The 19,257-nt window shown below is 39.0% G+C and overlaps 1 protein-coding gene across 9 annotated transcripts in view; it reads left to right on the forward strand.

Annotated features, from left to right (window-relative positions):
- The first annotated feature begins 3,188 nt into the window (after positions 1 to 3,188).
- The window catches only part of plekha5 (pleckstrin homology domain containing A5), a 163,968-nt gene continuing 147,899 nt past the window's right edge, over positions 3,189 to 19,257 (forward strand). For 3 of the 9 annotated variants that reach the window (XM_023350004.1, XM_023350005.1, XM_023350002.1), the window contains exons 1-3: positions 3,210 to 3,772; positions 3,862 to 3,938; positions 4,604 to 4,661. In XM_023350004.1, the coding sequence (XP_023205772.1) occupies positions 3,681 to 3,772; positions 3,862 to 3,938; positions 4,604 to 4,661 (227 nt within the window). In that variant the 5' untranslated portion in view covers positions 3,210 to 3,680. Of the gene's footprint in view, positions 3,773 to 3,861; positions 3,939 to 4,603; positions 4,662 to 19,257 lie in introns of all 9 variants that reach the window. The other 6 variants (XM_023350000.1, XM_023350003.1, XM_023350009.1 and 3 more) reach the window with 5 other exon arrangements.

Consider the following 19,257-nt stretch of genomic DNA (forward strand, 5'->3'; position numbering starts at 1 on the left):
TTCTTCTTTGTCTTTTAAATATAGAGGCATCACCAGTGAGGATAACAATGTAAAAGCAGTAACTATTAACAAATAGTTGTTTTCCTTTTCTTCTTGTTGGAAATATATACATACTCTTTTTATATTCCCTGAGCATTTTGATGTTACTGGACAGCTGTATGTTCTCCTCACTGTCAAAATCTGTCATTTTAGTAAAACTAATTCAAATTAGCAATGCAAGTAGTTCTGAAGACAAAATTCACAAAGAAAAGTCTAGTCACCTGCAAATAAGTATAGGTTATTTCAGGGTAATCACAATAATCATATGCAAAATGACAGATTTTAAGCTATAATACAATATGAACTAGAAATAGAAGAATTTCTGCCTTCTATTTAAGGCAGAAATTATGTCTTAAATAGAAGGTTTATCACAAAGATATGTTCCTGGACATTTAGCAACTTCAAAATCTAAGAATTAAAAGAAGCAAAAATGTGCACTGTAAAAACATGTGCGTTCGCAGTTTGTCACGCTGTAGCTAGATACATCTGTTTAAAATAAAATGGATTTTGTCAGGTAGCCCACCTGTTCCATGAGTTTTCTGTACAGGATCAAGTCCAAATGGAGCTGCTCCCACACTCCCATCATCATCCGCAACGAACAGCACGCACACCACAGCGAGGACCACCAGGCGCATCTTTCCACAAGCCAGTCGCTCTCACTGAGTCCAAACTCTAATTTATACCAGTGCAATGGAAACTAATGTGTTCCGTGCATTCAACCCAGTTTTGGTGTCTCCACCAGGTGACCTTTTGTTCCTGAAGCTCACAGCCAATCACAGCGGACCTGTCTGCTGCTGGTGCAAGTACTCAAATGCATCATTCATCAGCTCTTCTTGGAAATGTTGACAGCTCACAGCACTGCTCACTTCATGCTGATATTGCTGAAGAAAGGACATTTTTCTTAAAAATAAAGAAATGTTTAGATTTACATTGTGATTGCTTAAAAACCAATTGTAGAAAACAAAACATTTTAATTAAACTTTTTAAAATGTAGGAGAGAATTTTCTGTCATGGGAGAAATGTAAACTGCTGTGAATACATTCAAAGTAAAAAGCAGTTTGGCCCGATTGGGCCTTTTACTGTTTTAACTCAAAGTGAACATATTTAAATTAGGATAACTTATAAAACTAAGTTTAGTCAGTTTTCTAGAGTGAAGCATACAGCTGTGTTAACATTGTGCCACAGCACAACTATTAGTTATGTACTCCCCAAATCTGGCTTTTTGTTTAAACTGTAGCTAGAAATTCATATAATGTCCTTTGCCAGTTTATACCAAATACACAGAAGCATGTGTTCTTCATAGAGGAGAGCAAATCTGAAATTTATGGATTACATGAAAAAACAACATGTGGCAGCAAAATAATCATTCTGAAAACACCATTTGTCCAGTTGTGGCAGCATCATGATGTGGGGATGCATTTCACAAATGGTAGCTGACCAGCGATGAGCCATGAAACAGGAGAACCCAGCAGAAACAGAAAGGCTTAAATACTGAGAATGATGCTGACAAGATGCAGGTTTTTGAGCTGGAAAAGAAGGCAAACATGTAGACTGAGGAAAGACAAGTGATGAACAAGGATTTTATGAATTGTTTTTCACAGTTTCTTCAAATGACTCACTTTTGCACCAACATCAATTTTTAAAATTTTATCTAGATCTTCATCTAGAGCTGTGGTCTCAAAATGCATTACAGAATCCTGCAATTTGTCAATGTGTCCCTGGGCTTACACATCTGAACTAAATGGTAAAATTGCCTCACTAGCATGCAGTCCAGCTCTAGAGTGCTTTGCTAATGAGCTAATATTGAAGCAGGCATGTTGAAACAACTAAGACACTGCAAGACACAGGAGGACTGGCATTTAAGATACTGATCTAGAGTCAACAACTGCACTGATCAACCCAGGTGAAAAAAAATACTGTAGTATATTTCAAACATACTTACATTTGCGGAAGTACTTTTTAAGAATACTAAGTATTAAGTGTTCTACATATTAATAAACATGATTTGATTAAAAAAATAATTGGACAGTATTTATTCCTCTTGTTAATCTACCATTTCTCTTTCATACATTATATTCATTGTTAGCTTTCAGGGCTCTGTGATGGACTGGTGACCTGTCCAGGGTGAACCCCGCCTCTCATCTGATGACTGCTGGAGATGGGCACCACCAGCCCCAATCACCACCCTGCAAGGATCAGCATGTTCAGATCATGGATGGAAAGATTTTAAGGTAGATTGTCTCCCTTTAAGTCCACACTTTAAACAGCTTCATAGTCAATGCCAACATCATCTGATTTTATGATATTGCTGACTATTTTTTCCACTTCAAAGAAGTCACCCAGAAATGTTTTTTCACTCCAGGCATCCGGTCCCAATCATTATCAGTTCTAATGATGCCACATACATAGTGAGTCCACAACCTCTTAAAATTGTAAGCCGTACTTTTTTCTTTGCTGTTTTTCTGTACTCTTTTAAATACAAAAACTTTCTCTGTTTAATTGTTTTATTCTTTTTTTGTAGGTTTCTGTGAAGTGCAGTGGTCCAGTGAATGGGAATGTTCTGTCGTTGATCCTCACTGTTAGAAAGGAGAAATGTCAGTTTTTCTGTAGTAATCCAGGAATACTGTGACATTGAATTAAAACAATACTCTGTCCTTGGTGAAATGTTTTTCACATTTCCTCTAAAGTGTACCTATTGTTTTATTGTGCTAATTTTGTGACCATGTTATCTGTAAACTTTGAATATATTGACAATTTGTACAATTCTCTGATAGTATATTGGCAATGTATTCTTGGTAAATGTGAATATATTGAATACACAATGTAAGATTTTCAGCCAGAAAGTGTGTTGTAATTGATCCTTCTGTTTTCTGGTAACCTGATGTGTTTGCAGTACTGTAGTGTGAATGAAGCATGTAAAGTACAAAGTGGCAAAGCAGAATAATAAAATACATTAAATAACTAAAAAGTGTACTTCTTTAGGAATTATAGTAAACCAAACGTGTAATTTTAGCATACTATGATCACACTATTAATACATAAAATATGTAATGCTTATATACTTAGAAGATATTTTAAATACATTTTAAATGTAATTTGATCACAAAAGTAGTACACTTAAGATATATTAATCAAGCACGTTTATAGTACATAAAAAGCTGTGTACAAAGTATAACTTTAGTTGTTCCAAAAACAGCATGTGATAGTACACTTAGTACAATTTAAATTGTGATTTTCTACAATTGAATTGCTATTAAAATACAGTAAGCACAAAATTAGTTGTTCCAAAATAGAATACTTCAAGTTAACTAATCCTTAGCTGGCTTGAAGTATATTGATGATTATGGCTTCCAGTATGCTAAAATTGAACATACTTAATAAATGTATTTTTCCTGCTGACTGTTTTTCTTTTTTTCCCGTTTTTTACGACTGTATTTTCAGGTTAAACCTCAATATGGCTTCATGACTGATCTGATCTAAAAACAGTGTCAGCAACAGTGAGGTTGCAAAAATTACAGAACATTTGAGTCTATTAACTTTTGAAGATTCTCTGCGCGTTCCTGGAGCTGTAAAGTGTGCGTGGCTATGTTGGAGCGCGCTTGTCTCGGGTACGCGCACTCCAGTGGAGCTCTCAGCTAGACATGGCGGCGGATCCAAAGCCGGACTGGCTCTGCTGTCTTCCCTCTTCTTGGAGTTATGGAGTGACTCGGGATGGACGCATATTCTTCATTAAGTAAATATGACGCAGACAATCGGGCATGTGTCATTTCCTTACTTGTCCTATTGTTGGCTTCATCGCCTCACATTTTTTCCTTCCACCAGCGAAGAAGCAAAGAGTACAACCTGGCTGCATCCTGTTACTGGAGAGGCTGTGATCACAGGCCACAGGAAAACTCCAGGTAAATCACCAGGATGGCTTCATTTCCCTCTGCAGGCGCGCATGGTTGTCTCGGAGTTGTGTTGGAAAAAAAGGCGACAAGTTGCGCAAAGATCCGTGGAAGACGAAGGAAGGGGCGAGGGGTGGGGGGTCTTTTCGCTGCAGCAGAGCAACAACCTCCTCTGCTAAACAAAACCACACACACACACACACACACACCGCCCCCCCCATCTCCCCCCCACACGGTTGGTTCCTCCACCTGGACAGTTTGCGACAGACTTCTTAAAACTTCCGTCACGTAGCCATGGACATCGGTATGAGCCGATGTTTGGATCCGATCCCCGCAGCGACATTTAAGTCGCGGGTTGCTGAAGTCCTGCAGAAGAGAGCTGATGAATCTGAAGCCTTTTCATGGATCTGCACATCTGATCGGTGTAAATCACGTCCTGACCAAGCCGTCACCGTTTCCTTCTAGCCCGATTACAATGTTTGCACGGCCAGCTCCACCTCCCCGTCCTCCTTCTGGGTCATGTAGCACCATGAGGAATGAAGGTGTTGAACCTTCAGAGGGACGGATGGCTTTATAATGATGCACAAACACAATATGAGGTCCAGAAGCTACATTGTTATGAGACGAGCTCCAGCACTCATGTTCCTTCTGTCCTGTGTGTGGCTTTGTGTCCTCAGATTTACCAACAGGATGGGAGGAAGGATACACGTTTGAGGGCGCTCGCTGCTTCATCAAGTGAGTAGGAATGTCTGTGGATGAGAGGAGACTCTCCTCCTCCACCATGCCTCCTCTCTGCTCCATGCCTGAACAGGAACATGGCACAGGGGTCACAGGAGACAGGAAGGGTAATCAGGGGTGGGCACTTCTGCTCATCAAGTCCTGTGTCCTGCATGTTTGAAATGTTTCCCTGCTTCAACACATAAATGTCATTATGAGGCTTTTACAGAAAATAGAGACAGAGACAAGCTGAGTAGATCGTTGCACCTTGTAAACATATTTATACCCCTTTAACTTTTCAGCATCTGATCATGAAACAGCCACACAGCTCAATGGATTTTGTGGGATTTTATTTGACAGAAAAACTGAAAGTCTGAAATATTTATGAAAGGGAAGGAAATGATCCATGATTTGGTTCTCGTTAATCTTGGTTTCATTAATTTATTTTACCAAAAGATTTGAGAATGAGGTGAAGGTTCTAACAGGACAGAGACCAAAACATGCAGCCAGAGCTGCAATGGAATGGATTAAATCAGGAGATTCGGTTCCTCTAGATCTGCTGTCCTGCAGGTTTTGAATGCATCCCTGATCCCACACACCCGAATCAAATGATTGATTTACAAGTTTGGCAAAGGTCTGGTAGAGAGCCATTTATTCCATTCAGGTGTGTTGGAACAGTGTTGCATCTAAAACCTGCAGGACAGTAAATCTAGAGAGGAACCGGACTGGAGACCCCTGGTTTAGATCAAAGCATATTTATGTGTTAGAATGGGCTAGTCAAAGTTCTGGCCTAAATCCAATTTGGAATATGTAGAAAGATTTCAAAGCTGGTGTTTACCATCCAGTCTCGCAAAGTTTGATCTATAATACAAAGATGGGTTCATTGACTGGTATGCACAGCCAGTAGCTGCTGACGTTTGAATTCATTTGTCACGAGCCGATGATCCCACCTCTGTTCTTCCCTCTCCAGATATCCAGTATTCAGGAATCATTTTCAGAAGTTGTGCTGCTCTTCTTAACAGCCTTTTCTTGTTTTAGTGCTGAATGTGTGTGTGTATCATTGTGTACATGAACATTCTGTGGACCTGTCTGACAACAAAAAAGCCCTGCAGCTTTCAGCGCCGTACACACCCTGAACTGTTCTACACACGTTCTGAGAGCTGGTACTTTGATTTGTTCTTCTCACTTTCCCACGTTGTTTTGCTGCTGTTTCTTGTGTTGTCTGTGGTCGTTTCTCAGAGCAGCAGCTGACACATACGCTCTGCTAATATAGCCACTCTATAAATAACCTCAAACCACCGCTGCTTCCAATGTATGAACGCTGCCTTCCTTGCTTATGTGCTAATACACATACATGCTGTGGTCCATTTTAAGGATGAACACATGGACATGCATGTAAAGATATTGTCCCTGGAGAATTCTGCAAAGACATCGTGGCTTCTATGAGTCACAAGCTAGAACTAAGGATGAAGCAGTCCTCTTATAGTGGGAGGCCTGATGGAATACAGGGCAGTTAAAAAAAAGAATTGAGGACAGTGGAGGAGCACAGCCAAAGATCTGTTGTTGCTATCACCTGACATCTATTCCCTTTATTAACAAAAATATTGGAGGTAAACTTTTATACTATACACTTATGTTTTTTTAACCTGCACCAAGAACCATTTAAGGAAATGAAATGAAAACATCTGGAGAAGACACTGACTGCAACTTATCCTTCATGAAATGTAAACAAAAATGGAATGGTGTCAGATTTTAGCGGTTGTAGGATTTCTTTTATCTTTCTTTGGTAAAAGACCAGGATCCATTTCTCCCGTTAGGGATAGACAGGAGGTTTTGGTTTGGTTGCATTTACCCAGAATGCCCTGCATTATTTTCTGCTTTTGGAGCGGTCTCCGGTCTGCTTGGCTTTTACATGTACATTCAAACCACATGTGGTCTGACTTCCCTTTAAGTGAACTCAGACCTGGTTTATAGGCGGAGGAGGGTCCACTTTTTTTGGTCTTCATCAGAGTTTGAAATGGATTCACTAACAAACCGGACTTTCTAGGTAAACACACTGGAGTTGGATTAAAGCGGACTATAAGGGTGTATTCACATTGCTACTGATGGGTGGTTGAAGGATTTTTGCAACATTTCAACTATCAGTCATCAGGTACTGGGAGGGCTCTGATGTCCACTGATCCAAACAAGTGTTCTTTATTCTGCAGGTTCTCATCATATAAATGACCCAACAAAGAGAAACAATCCAGTAAAATGTATCATGATGAGAAATCCTGCACAGCTAATTGAAGTCAGCTTCAGTCATTTCACTGTAGTTTACAACAGCATGAGATTATTTCACTGGGATTATTCAACATATTAGTGTCAAAGTAATTGGATAACACACCACTAGTAAATGTAATTTATTACATTCAAATAACTCTTTCTTTAGATGAATCTGTATTTACAGTATAGAAAACTACTTTGTAGGAGGGTAATAAACATTCTAGCAGGTAGGAATTGAGCTTGAAGCATCTTGTGGGAGCCTCCAGATACCAGAAGACCGAAAACTATTAAGGAACAAACTGTTGAAGGGGGAAATGAGCAACAAAATGAGCGTTTAAACAGATTCTAAATATTGCGAGAATTAAAGTATATTCCTTAGTGGTTTCTATCTCAATCAGCAATTCTATAGATTTCTTCCAAAATGATAACATTTAACATTACATCATGTTGGATGCATTTGGTGGACTGGATCCATTAACTAAATAAGCTACTTTATGGGCCATGAAATGAAAATTAAATGGAAGTTGCTGCTTTTTTTAACAACCAGATGTACAAAACCAACTACCATAAACTCCACACAGTATCAGACGAAGAAGAAAATGAATTGATAATGTTGGGAAAACTACAAAGTACAAAAACATCCAAACAAACTAGAAGAAGTCAAAAAAATCCATTTAAACAAGTAACTGGAGCTGTATGCTTCAGTAACTGGTGCCAAACTTTAGACATTTTTCATCTTTTTCTTAGCTGCTTTCCCCTGTCTTGTTTTACTTCACCAACAATAAGAGTCAAGTCATATTGCCGAAAAATATCACAATGTTTATTTTTCAAAGTTTTTTTCCAATTTAAAAGTTTGTATTGAAGCAGAAACTATCTTAGAAACCAAAGAACAATTTGTAATAAGTAAAATGTTAACAAATTTTCCTAAATCTTCTGACATTACCTATTTCAACGTTCTGAATGACGATGCCGGGGGAAAAGCCTTTAACCTCACCCAGGTGCATTAGTGAGGGGGGTTGGGAGAATGCGGCTCCAGGGTAAAGTGCTTTGATTCATCAGTATGACTAGAGAAGTGGCATAAAAATTCAGTCAACCTTACAGAAGATTATGTTGTATCAATATATGCTGAAAGAAAATCAACAGTGAGCAAAAATATATAGCAGCTCTCCGACTCACTGTTTTAGGTAGTTTCAAATAAAATGGACTTCTAAGGATTTAATCTCCAAAAAAGTTTATTTGTACCTGAGCAAACTTTTTAAATATCTTTGTAGGCTCTTCTGTTGGTCAGAGATTTGGGCAGTGAATATTGTGGAAAAATAATTACCAACTAGTCAACATTTTTCACAATAAATATATTCCTAATGGGGCTACTGCCATGAAATCCACACCAACACTGTTTAGTCAACAGAAGCATCTTAAGATGTGATTAAAAAACAGCTCTTTCAGAAGTTCAGTAACTCCCAAAATTATTCATATCTCATCATTGGTTGATTTTCTTGAAGGGCATTCCAATGGTTAATCCAATGAAATCTCTGTCCTGCTGGACCCAACCTTCCCTTCTCCTTTAACCCAGATTATACATTTTGCCATTTGAGTTGGAGAGAGAAGTGGTTCTCTCTGTCCCCCAAACTTTGTCCAGGCGTTTCAGTTATTAAAATCTGTTAATAACGTGTTGTAAGAAGTTTCTCTGAGCCGCCATTGATGCTAAGCGCTAAGATGCTTGTGCCAATGTTACTTTGATTTGCGTTTCCCCATCAGATACTGTTTCCCCTGTTACGTCGACAAATCGTCGGTTGTACCTGTGCTGCACCAACAAAGACCTGCTGCGCGGGTGTGTGTTAGAATAATGGCAGCAAAACACAAAGAACTTTGCACAGCTTTTCCCCCAAGCTAACAGAGTAAATTAGTAATGCTGTTGGATGTAGATAATGTTACCTAAATGACGACCAACCAATGCCAATATAACATTAAACTTGTTAACAAGTATAGGCTACTAATTTGTTGTCTATGTTCGAAAGTGGGTAGTACTGGTTACATTCACTTGAGTAACTTTATGTGAAAAAAGGTACTTATAAAATTAGTTGTGCTGCACTCTATTTTTTCTTTTAGTTGAGTAATATTATTGCTACTCTTAGTTGATAGATTGATTTTGCATTTATAGAAATAAACTTCAGACATTGGAAACATTAGATTTAATGAGCAGCTTCATTCATTTATGCCTAGGTTCACCTCTAAATGTGACCAGCATCACATACTGTTTGAACGTCCACTGGCTAACTTATTTAGGATTTAACAGATGTGCAAAAAATTTCATATTTATTTTAATTAGATTTTTTTTCTTGTTTTTGATTTGTTTTTCTCAAAGGTCCACTGTGGCGCTTCCTTGAACAAGCCATGGAATAGATCTGTGGGTTAAACAAAACATGATCTTTACATTTAAAACACAAATTAATTCTCAGATATTGAGATTTCCACTCGATCGGTTCTAGCAGAAGGTAGCATTCAACGTTAGCTTGTGCTAAATGATAAATCATGTTCATGCCAAATAATACCAAACACACAAGACATCGTTTTGTATGTCCTGTGTGTTTGTATATGTAAGTATTTACTTACATCGCCATCATCTGCAGATTTGCCATGAACAGTAGGGACTGAATTTCTGTCAGTCATAGCACTTTGACAAATCCTGCCTTTTCCTGTTGGTAGTTTTCAGAAGACTCCTTCCTAAAATGATCTGCACCTATTAAACTTCAACTTTCTTTTGCAAGCAAAAATAAAATGAAGCCACACAGCTCTGTTCTCTGTGACTGAGAGACAATGCATGGACTCATGCTCTGTGTTACAGTTGACAGCAAAATATTTCCCTTTTCCAGCAGCCATTGTGCAGCAGTAACTTGTAATGAAGTGGGTGGAGCTCCACTTGGCTTGCCAGGTGAGGGGCTGGACTTGGGGATGTGAGGTAAAAAATTGTGACCAACAATTTAGAGGTTTTTGAAGCAGCAAAATATTTACTTATTTCCAAAAAACAGCTGGGTGCTTTTTCTTTTTTTGTTCTTGCACAGTTTCTAGAAGATGGAGATGCCCGAATGGAAGTACAGAAACATGCAACAAGTAAATTTTGCATAATAGTGGATCCTTAGACTATAGTTGTAGTACTGTCAACAAGTAATAGTTTTACATTTTTTAATACAAAAACATGGTGGTCCACTGGTGGACTACTGGGCCTAGCAAGTTTTCTGGGGGAACATGAACATGCATAATATATTATCCTATAGAGTTATGTGTGATTTGTGTACAAAACTACAGTTTTGGCTGTAGAGCAGAGATAAACAACCCCCTGGATGTTAGCTTCTGTGGTAGTGCTAAGCCGGTTTCTACTGTGCGTATTATTGCATATTATAGTTTATCTGTCGTTTCAATTATTAATATTCAATTCAAATTCAATTTAAAAATACTTTTGACCAGAATCAGGACTAGAACCTTTTCATCTCTGACCTTTGCTAACATCACAATTTGAGCTGCATGAACTAAATTGAATCCTAACATAGTGTGATATTTCCACAAAGAGCTCCTTGTTATGTCTGGAATGTCTGACTGGTTGAATATTTTTGCAGCATGCCTCATGAGCTCCTTGGTCTTGTGTGAGGAATGCGTTTTGTTTCCAGTAAAGTAAATTTCCAGCAAACTTTAATACTTATGTTTTTCTTTAAAATGTCCCCCATATTTGTTTTTATGAACTGATTAGGGGTAATCATCCAGAACAAAATCATCTCCTTGCTACATAGTTTTTAAAACATTTCCAATATACATAGTGCTTTTTGGAGTAATTTGTGTGTTGTTATTTTGTTTCTGCATATTTTGTATGTGTGGTACTGGTACAGGTAGTTCACTTTGTGTAGGTCTTTGAACTATTATGACAATAAAAAAAAATATTTTTAAGATTTGTGCAAATTTGTAAAAATAGGAAACCCAAGAGCTTTGCTGATCCGTCTTTGGCAGTAATTCCCGGCTCTCTTCAGTCTCTCCTGATTTGTCAGTTGAGACGGCCGAACGGCTCCAGGGGTCCAAACTCCTCCCACTGAACTCAGAGACCCTGAGAGCAACAGAAATGTTTCTGGATCCTTCCTCACATTTGACCTGACTCTGAGGTCTACAGATAATTCATTTGATTTCATGCTTGGTGTTTGACCTCTGACCTGCACTGTCAACTGTGGGACCTTATAGAGACAAGTGTGAATCTTTCCAGATAAAGTTCAATCAACTGAATTTACCACAGATGGATTCCATTTAAACTGTAGAAACACCTCAAGGATGATCAATGGAAATTTTGAGATTGAGTCAAATGCCTAAAGATAGGTAAGCTAAGTTTGTGGCTTCATATTCAAAAAGACTTGATGCTGTAATAGCTGCTAACAGTGGTGGACATTTTGACAAAAGACATTAATACTAGTTGGAATGAGGTTATAATACAACATGCAGAAAAAGTGAAGCACAGTGGATACTATCCTGATGTGTTGTCTCTCTCTCTCTGGTGGATCATTTTTATGTTGTTGATCGGTTGGTTGAATGATAACAGATTTAACACAAATAATAACATAAGTGTGCAGATCAGTTCTTTAAAGATCTTTGGCCTAAAACAAATCAACATTGAATTTGTGCTGTTCAGTTTAGCCTCTGTAACAAGAAATAAACACTTGCAGTAAAAATTTCTTGATTTCTAGATAATTCATCAGGTGTGTCAAGTTCCAGATTGTATGACTTATAAAGATTGAACATGCTTTAACCTTAGAATGATTATGCATCACATGATGATGCTGTTCCTCCTTTAACATGTGACTCTGGAGAGTTCAGGCACAACATGGCCCTCACTCGTATGAACTGAAATGTTCAGAGACTTCTCTTCAATGTTTTCAAACCAGATAGATTTTGAAAACATTGAGTGAAGAAGTTGCTTAATGCTGTCAGACCACCCACATAAAGAAGGGGAACTCTGAGTATGAAAGATTTAATACTGTTATTCACACTGTGAGGATGAATGACAGACTTGGAATGTCATCAGACGGCTCTGATACTGATGCTCTGCTCCTCTTGGAAAACTTTCAGATATTTTACTAAATACTAAAGCTTTCAAAACTGAATAAATTATTTGGTACATAACAGAAAGGTGCCGAAGCCATAACACTCATGTGTATGCTTTTTATTATTCTTGTGTGGCAGTATGGCAGAAGTAGAACATTACTGTGAAATGGAAGAAAAGCTGGTTTTTCTGAAGTGTCTCAACCAGATGTATTCAGTCCCCTTTACATTAACACCCTACTTAAAACCCACTGCAAAAGATTGGCTTCAGAAGTCAAGTAGGTGAATCTAGAGCTGAATCCCTGCTGTTCTTTTTCTGGCCATGGAAGTTTAAGAAAACATTAGAGGAACCCAACATTTATTGTCATGAAATACAAAGCTGATAGAGACTAATACTGTTAGTCTGTAAGCCAAAAAGAATCAGTATATTATTTAAAGATACTCATAGCATACTTGGAGAAGAAGCATTTTTAATCTTCATTTGAAAAAGCAAAAGCAGTGTGAAAAGGTATTTTGCTTTTGAGGCTGATGAACAGAAGAGCTGGAGAGTCGGGTAGCAAACAATCCTCTGAAAGACCAACTCTGTTTTAGAAAGGTCTGCAGCAGTGAAACAGTGATCCTCCTGGGCAGCGCCACCTAATGGTGATTAGATATCAGATATTACTGATAAAATGACATGTTAAAAATATTAGCATTTAGTTTGAAATGTTATCATTCTGACCACCCTGCTAGACATGTACCGCTAAAGACCTGCATCTGTATCTGCAGAGAAAGCCGGTTCTACTCAGTATTGACTGATCTGAAAACGTATGCACATCATGTTTAATGATTTTTCTCTGTGATTTGTTTTTCAAGTCATTTATGGTTTTCCTTCTACTTCACACTGAACACGACTTGGTGTTGGGCCACCACATTCATTCCCAATAAAAGGGCCTGAAGTTTGCAGTTGTGACAAACTAGACAGATTTGTGAGCAGCTTAGTTTATAGATGTGATAAAACGTGGGGATATTGATGAGTGTGAACGTATTAGTGCCGCACTGTAAAAAAAACAACAAAAAAAAAAAAACAGAAGAAAAAAAATCCCATACTGCCTGTTTTCTGAGCCCAAGTCAGTTTCTGTCAGTCTCCTAATATTTCTTTGGATTTCTTTGTTTTAGAAGCCGCACAGCTGAGCTTCAGATAGGAGCTCTTTTACAGCCTGCACTCAATATAGCAGGATGTGGTCAACTTTACTGTTGACCACAGTGGATTTTGTTTATATATGAATGACCAATGAAGAAGTGGATTCGTTTTGACGTCCCACCCAACTCTGCCACTGTTTCTGTGGAGACCCTCCCTGCTCAGTGGGAGGCAGAAGGCTCTCTGCTCTGCTCCTCAAATATCAAATCCCTGCAGGATTCTGTCAGCTGCTTGTTCTCTGACATATCCGTCTGTGTCTCACCGTGGCTTGTGTGTGTGTTTGTGTGTGCGCTTCTGTTTCCTGGCTGGAGTTGTTTGATGTTTGCTCCATGCTTCACTGAGTATTCCCTGAAGACTTTCCCAGCTCCCATGTCTAAGAATGTGTCTGTAATTGTGAAAGTGTGTATCTGTATTTTGGCTTACTTTTCACATAAAGCAGTCCAATGAAGGGGTGTGTGTGTGTGCCTTTCTGCAGTGTGCTTTCAGCTTGACCTGTCCTCTGAATTTGCTTCTGTTGGCTTTTCTCAGTGATCGTGGATTCCTGTGATGGATCAGAACTTTCACATTGTTATTCTTACATTCTACCTCTGCAAGTGTCATTTGTCTCTCTCTTTGTGTGTGTTAGATTTCACAGTGGTCATTCTCATTTCTTCTGCTCTTCTTTATTAGTGACATTATGGAAACTTGAGCTGAATGTGAATCATGTCCCAAACTTCTATAATGCTGCACTCACTTATTTTTCACATTAGAAGACCAGGACCTGCAGCATCTCCTGGAATTTGTGCAGTTTCTCTGAGCATTGCATTTCACACACGCACACACACCCTCACACACGCACACATGTTCATCAGCTATGCAGAATGAGGCGTCTGTTCATCTGAGACCTCCACTATCTGGGTTTGACTCCTCCACAAATTTTGGAATTTTTTCTTTCATACACAACAAAAAATGCTGCTAATCAAATGCAACAGGTTTAACCACCTCTAACAGCAGGAAAAAATGTTTGTCTTGCACAAAGCTTGGAGAATCAGCTTCAGAATGGTTACGTAGCCATTTCTGATCTATTTAAAGGCCATTGTTTGACAGCACAAAATTTTATTTACAAGTGCAACTAATTAGGATAGTTGTCAATTGTCCCAGGAGTTGATGTCCAAAACAAGATGCTACAGATCTCAGTTAGTATAAAGCTGCATACACATAAAAAATGTGCAGCACCATATTTTACGCACAAGTCGGTATGTGTAAAAATGAACGTGGTGTGGAAGTTTGTGGAGATATACACAATTATTTTACCCGCAACATAAAAAATGTGCAGCAGTCACACAAAGTTTTTCTGTGGACAATAGCAAACTACAAATCGCCAAAACTCACTTAAATCCACTGAAACATGACTCCATTAATTATTATTTAACTCAAAGAGCATCGAACTCTAGGCTTTTCTTGATTTTGGGTTGCAATGTGTACATAGCCTTAGCTTGCTGATAAAAGTTACATTAGCTAAGCTAATTTTGCTAGCTCAGCAGTAAAAATAACGGTAAATGTTACTAATTTAAGGGAATTGTATTATTTTTAATATTATTGTTGTAATGCCTCCAGCATAGCAATTGCTGACACCTTTTATAAGGCCTGCCCTTATTGACTATGGCATCGTGTGAGGTACAAACTACACAAAAAAATCTCATTGAAAACTGCAAATATTAAATCAAAACAAAATATTTACAAACAACCAACACAGTGTCAATCAAAACCAACATTTATAAACAATCTCCACAATTTAGAAATTAGTTATTTAAATAATGTACACACTCCTGACCCCACTAGGGACAAGGGTGTAAGAAAATGGATGGATGGATAATTTACACAATTCATTTTGAATAGTTTATTCATAATAATTAATTGTAATTTACTGTCCATTACAAAGTTCAAATGAGGAAACATCCTATTGTCCTATGTCGAGGTCACTCATACACAATGATGCAAACTGGATGATGCAAATATTGGACTGGATTTCTGTCAGGAATCTTGTGGATTAGTTGTGATCATAGTGAGTTTGACTCTGTGGAATTGAGAACCAAATGTTTGGCAGCGGCTTGACGTCAGACTTCATCGTAGCCATGCCCTCCACTGGAACGTTCTGGTGCTTTACAGCAAGTGAAAGAAGACAGGTTATCTGTCTTCTGACACAGGGTCATGTTGTTTAGGTCAAGAGGGTCAGATGAAATCATTATACTTCCTGTTGTCAGGGGTTGTGGCTTAAGTGATGTCATGATTTAGCCATTGATATTGTAGCGGACCAGTCCCTGAATGTTTGGTCTCTCACTGAGCTTTTGTGTATGCGATGTCGTGTTGGTAAAAATATAAATTGGCAGTTCAGACCTCTTAAGAAAATTTGAGATCTGTATTGTCGAACCGGTGCATCTGTAGAGCAAAGGTTTGGACTAATTGTATTTAAGGCAAAAGGTGAGTTAAACAGGGGACAGGTTCACCATCGTTCCATCTGTAATTTGATTTGAATATGTCGGACATGAAGCTGACCTTTGATCACCTGCGGAACAGTTAACAAGCTTGACCTGGTTGTCATTCGACTTGGAGCATATAAAGATGAAAAAAGTGTTCAAAGCCTTACTGGGCCATGGCACTTCACTGTCTGCAAATCCACAGATAAATAAAACATCAATCACAGATGGAGGGAGGAATAAAATAAAAAAGGAATCAGGCTGCAAGACCTAGAAATGACACTGCAAAGGAAGGAGCTGGGAGTCACGTCTGTCCTGCAGCTTTGAGGGCTGCTTCATTGTGTTCATGCATGCATGTCTGCTGTTACACTTTGCAGGCACTCAGTTCCTAGGAAATTCATCACAGTATACATCTTAAGAAATCTACCTACCTGAAAGACAACTCCATGTACACTGTTAGGTCCAACAAGGCCACAACATATTTGAGGACACGTAGACAAAACTGAGGGTTCAAAAAATTATTTTATTTCAAAACTCTCTTGAACTTTTCTTTTGGTTCAGCTGCTTTAATTTTCTGTGGAGATAAAAAGAGAGTTACAGTGGGGCAAAAAAAAGCATTTAGTCAGCCACCAATTGTGCAAGTTCTCCCACTTAAAAAGATGAGAGAGGCCTGTAATTTTCATCATAGATATACTGTACCTCAACTATGAGAGACAAAAGGAGAAAAAAAAATCCAGAAAATCACATTGTCTGATTTTTAAAGAATTTATTTGCAAAATATGGTGGAAAATAAGTATTTGGTCAATAACAAACAAGCAAGATTTCTGGCTCTCACAGACCTGTAACTTCTTCTGTAAGAGGCTCCTCTGTCCTCCACTCGTTACCTGTATTAATGGCACCTGTTTGAACCCGTTATCAGTATAAAAGACACCTGTCCACAACCTCAAACAGTCACAGTCTAAACTCCACCATGGCCAAAACTAGAGAGCTGTCAAAGGACATCCGAAACAAAATTATAGACCTGCACCAGGCTGGGAAGACTGAATCTGCAATAGTGTGAAGAAATCAACTGTGGGATCAATTATTAGAAAATGGAACACATACAAGACCACTGATAATCTCCCTCGATCAGGGGCTCCACGCAAGATCTCACCCCGTGGGGTCAAAATGATCACAAGAATGGTGAGCAAAAATCCCAGAACCACACGGGGGAACCTAGTGAATGACCTGCAGAGAGCTGGGACCAAAGTAACAAAGGCTACCATCAGTAACACACTACGCCGCCAGGGACTCAAATCCTGCAGTGCCAGACGTGTCCCCCTGCTTAAGCCAGTACATGTCAAGGCCCGTCTCAAGTTTGCTAGAGAGCATTTGGATGATCCAGAAGATGACTGGGAGAAGATCATATGGTCAGATGAAACCAAAATAGAACTTTTTGGTACAAACTCTACTTGTCGTGTTTGGAGGAGAGAGAATGCTGAGTTGCATCCAAAGAACACCATACCTACTGTAAAGCATGGGGGTGGAAACATCATGCTTTGGGGCTATTTTTCTGCTAAGGGACCAGGACGACTGATCCGTGTAAAGGAAAGAATGAATGGGGCCATGTATTGTCAAATTTTGAGTGAAAATCTCCTTCCATCAGCAAGGAGGATGAAACATGGCTGGGTCTTTCAGCATGACAATGATCCCAAACACACCACCAGGGCAACAAAGGAATGTCTTTGTAATAAGCATTTCAAGGTCCTGGAGTGGCCTAGCCCGTCTCCAGATCTCAACCCCATAGAAAACCTTTGGAGGGAGTTGAAAGTCTGTGTTGCCCAGCGACAGCCCCAAAACATCACTGCTATAGAGGAGATCTGCATGGAGGAATGAGCCAACATACAAGCAACAGTGTGTGAAAACCTTGTGAAGACTTACAGAAAACGTTTGATCTCTGTCATTGCCACCAAAGCGTATATAACAAAGTATTGAGATGAACTTTTGTTATTGACCAAATACTTATTTTCCACCATATTTTGCAAATAAATTCTTTAAAAATCAGACAATGTGATTTTCTGGATTTTTTTTTCTCCTTTTGTCTCTCATAGTTGAGGTACAGTATATCTATGATGAAAATTACAGGCCTCTCTCATCTTTTTAAGTGGGAAAACTTGCACAATTGGTGGCTGACTAAATGCTTTTTTGCCCCACTGTAAATATCCTGTTTCCTGTGTCCCAAAAAAAAAGGAAAACAAAAATCCCAAAAGTATTAACAGAAAGGTGGATCTGGTGAGCCGATCAAAAAGAACAAAACGGTACAGCAGGGGGCCGACCATACAGGGCCGTCGAAGCCCCTACTAGTACCGGACTATGGCCAAAAGGAATCTACTGCAAAAGAAAGAATCGAAAACAGGACAACCGGTCCCACCAGGCAAAATCACAACAAAAAATGGCAAACAAACAAAGGCTAACAAAAATACCACATGGCAGGCTGGAGACGTCAGCTGCGGCCGATAGCTACTGGGGACGAGCGCGCTGCGTCAGGACGCATCCTGGTGGTGGTGTTGGAGCGAGCGGAAGGGCCGACTCCCAAACATGTCGAAACCCAGCCTATTTATAGGCAGTCCAAGAGCGCCACAAATTAACAAGACCAATTACATTACAAGAAGGAATTATCCAAACTCCAAAGTCTATTAAACAAAAGTCATTCAACTAAAGTCAGTACAAAACAATCTAGAAAGAAAAAAATAAGCAAAAATAATTATAATGTGCCCAAAGCACATAACATACACACTTTCAAACACAACACGCAATTGTTTCACAGAAAACTGTCTGGGAACTTTAATTCCACTGCTGTTAACTCTTAAAAGTCCTGCACAGCATAGTGAAGGCTTAATTAGGAAATCAATTCTCTTTCAAAGCAGTGCTAAAAGTAGCCAGGGGAAATGAGCTGTGCCATTTGTGGTAAAAACATCTCCAGATTCCAGGATTATCACACTTTGTTTTCCTCACCCTTTCAGAAACAGCTTGTTAACTCTTAGTCACACAATTTGAAAATGAACAGTTGATGCTTGAAGTCATCAAGCCAGGATGTAATTTAATGAGACTTCAAGCTGCAGTAGGTAACTTTTGTTAAAACTGTCATTATGTCCTGACTGAATTATATGAGATAAATTATTTTGAAAAAAACCCCAAAAAACTCTGCTGCCTCCCAGTGATCCTACTGCCATTTATAGAAATACACCACCCCTGGTCAGAAACAACCAATTGGAACGAAGAGGGTCTCAGCGCTGTCAATCATTCTCCTGTATGTGCTGCACTGCTCACACCCTGCCCCTTACTCTGTCCTGTGCTATAGCTCCTTCTCCACATGGTGGATGAACAGTTGTCCTCCTATGGTGAGTTGTTTTTCTGCCATTTGCACAGCTGCAGCAAACTGGCAATCTTGAGCAGAACATACACACCGTGCTGAGATCTGCCTCATGCCTATGAGATATTTCTTCTGACTGGCAGCAGTGCATTTCTGCAGATGGCTGTACAACCACAGGGAGAAAGCAGAGGAGCTATATTTTTTTCGCAGATTATTTGTCTCATACAGTCGGGACACAGTGACAGTTTTTTAGAAATGGAAAAAATCCAAATGCATTTTTTTTTT

This window comes from Xiphophorus maculatus, chromosome 17 (genome assembly GCF_002775205.1).
Source record: "Xiphophorus maculatus strain JP 163 A chromosome 17, X_maculatus-5.0-male, whole genome shotgun sequence".
Lineage (NCBI taxonomy): Eukaryota > Metazoa > Chordata > Actinopteri > Cyprinodontiformes > Poeciliidae > Xiphophorus > Xiphophorus maculatus.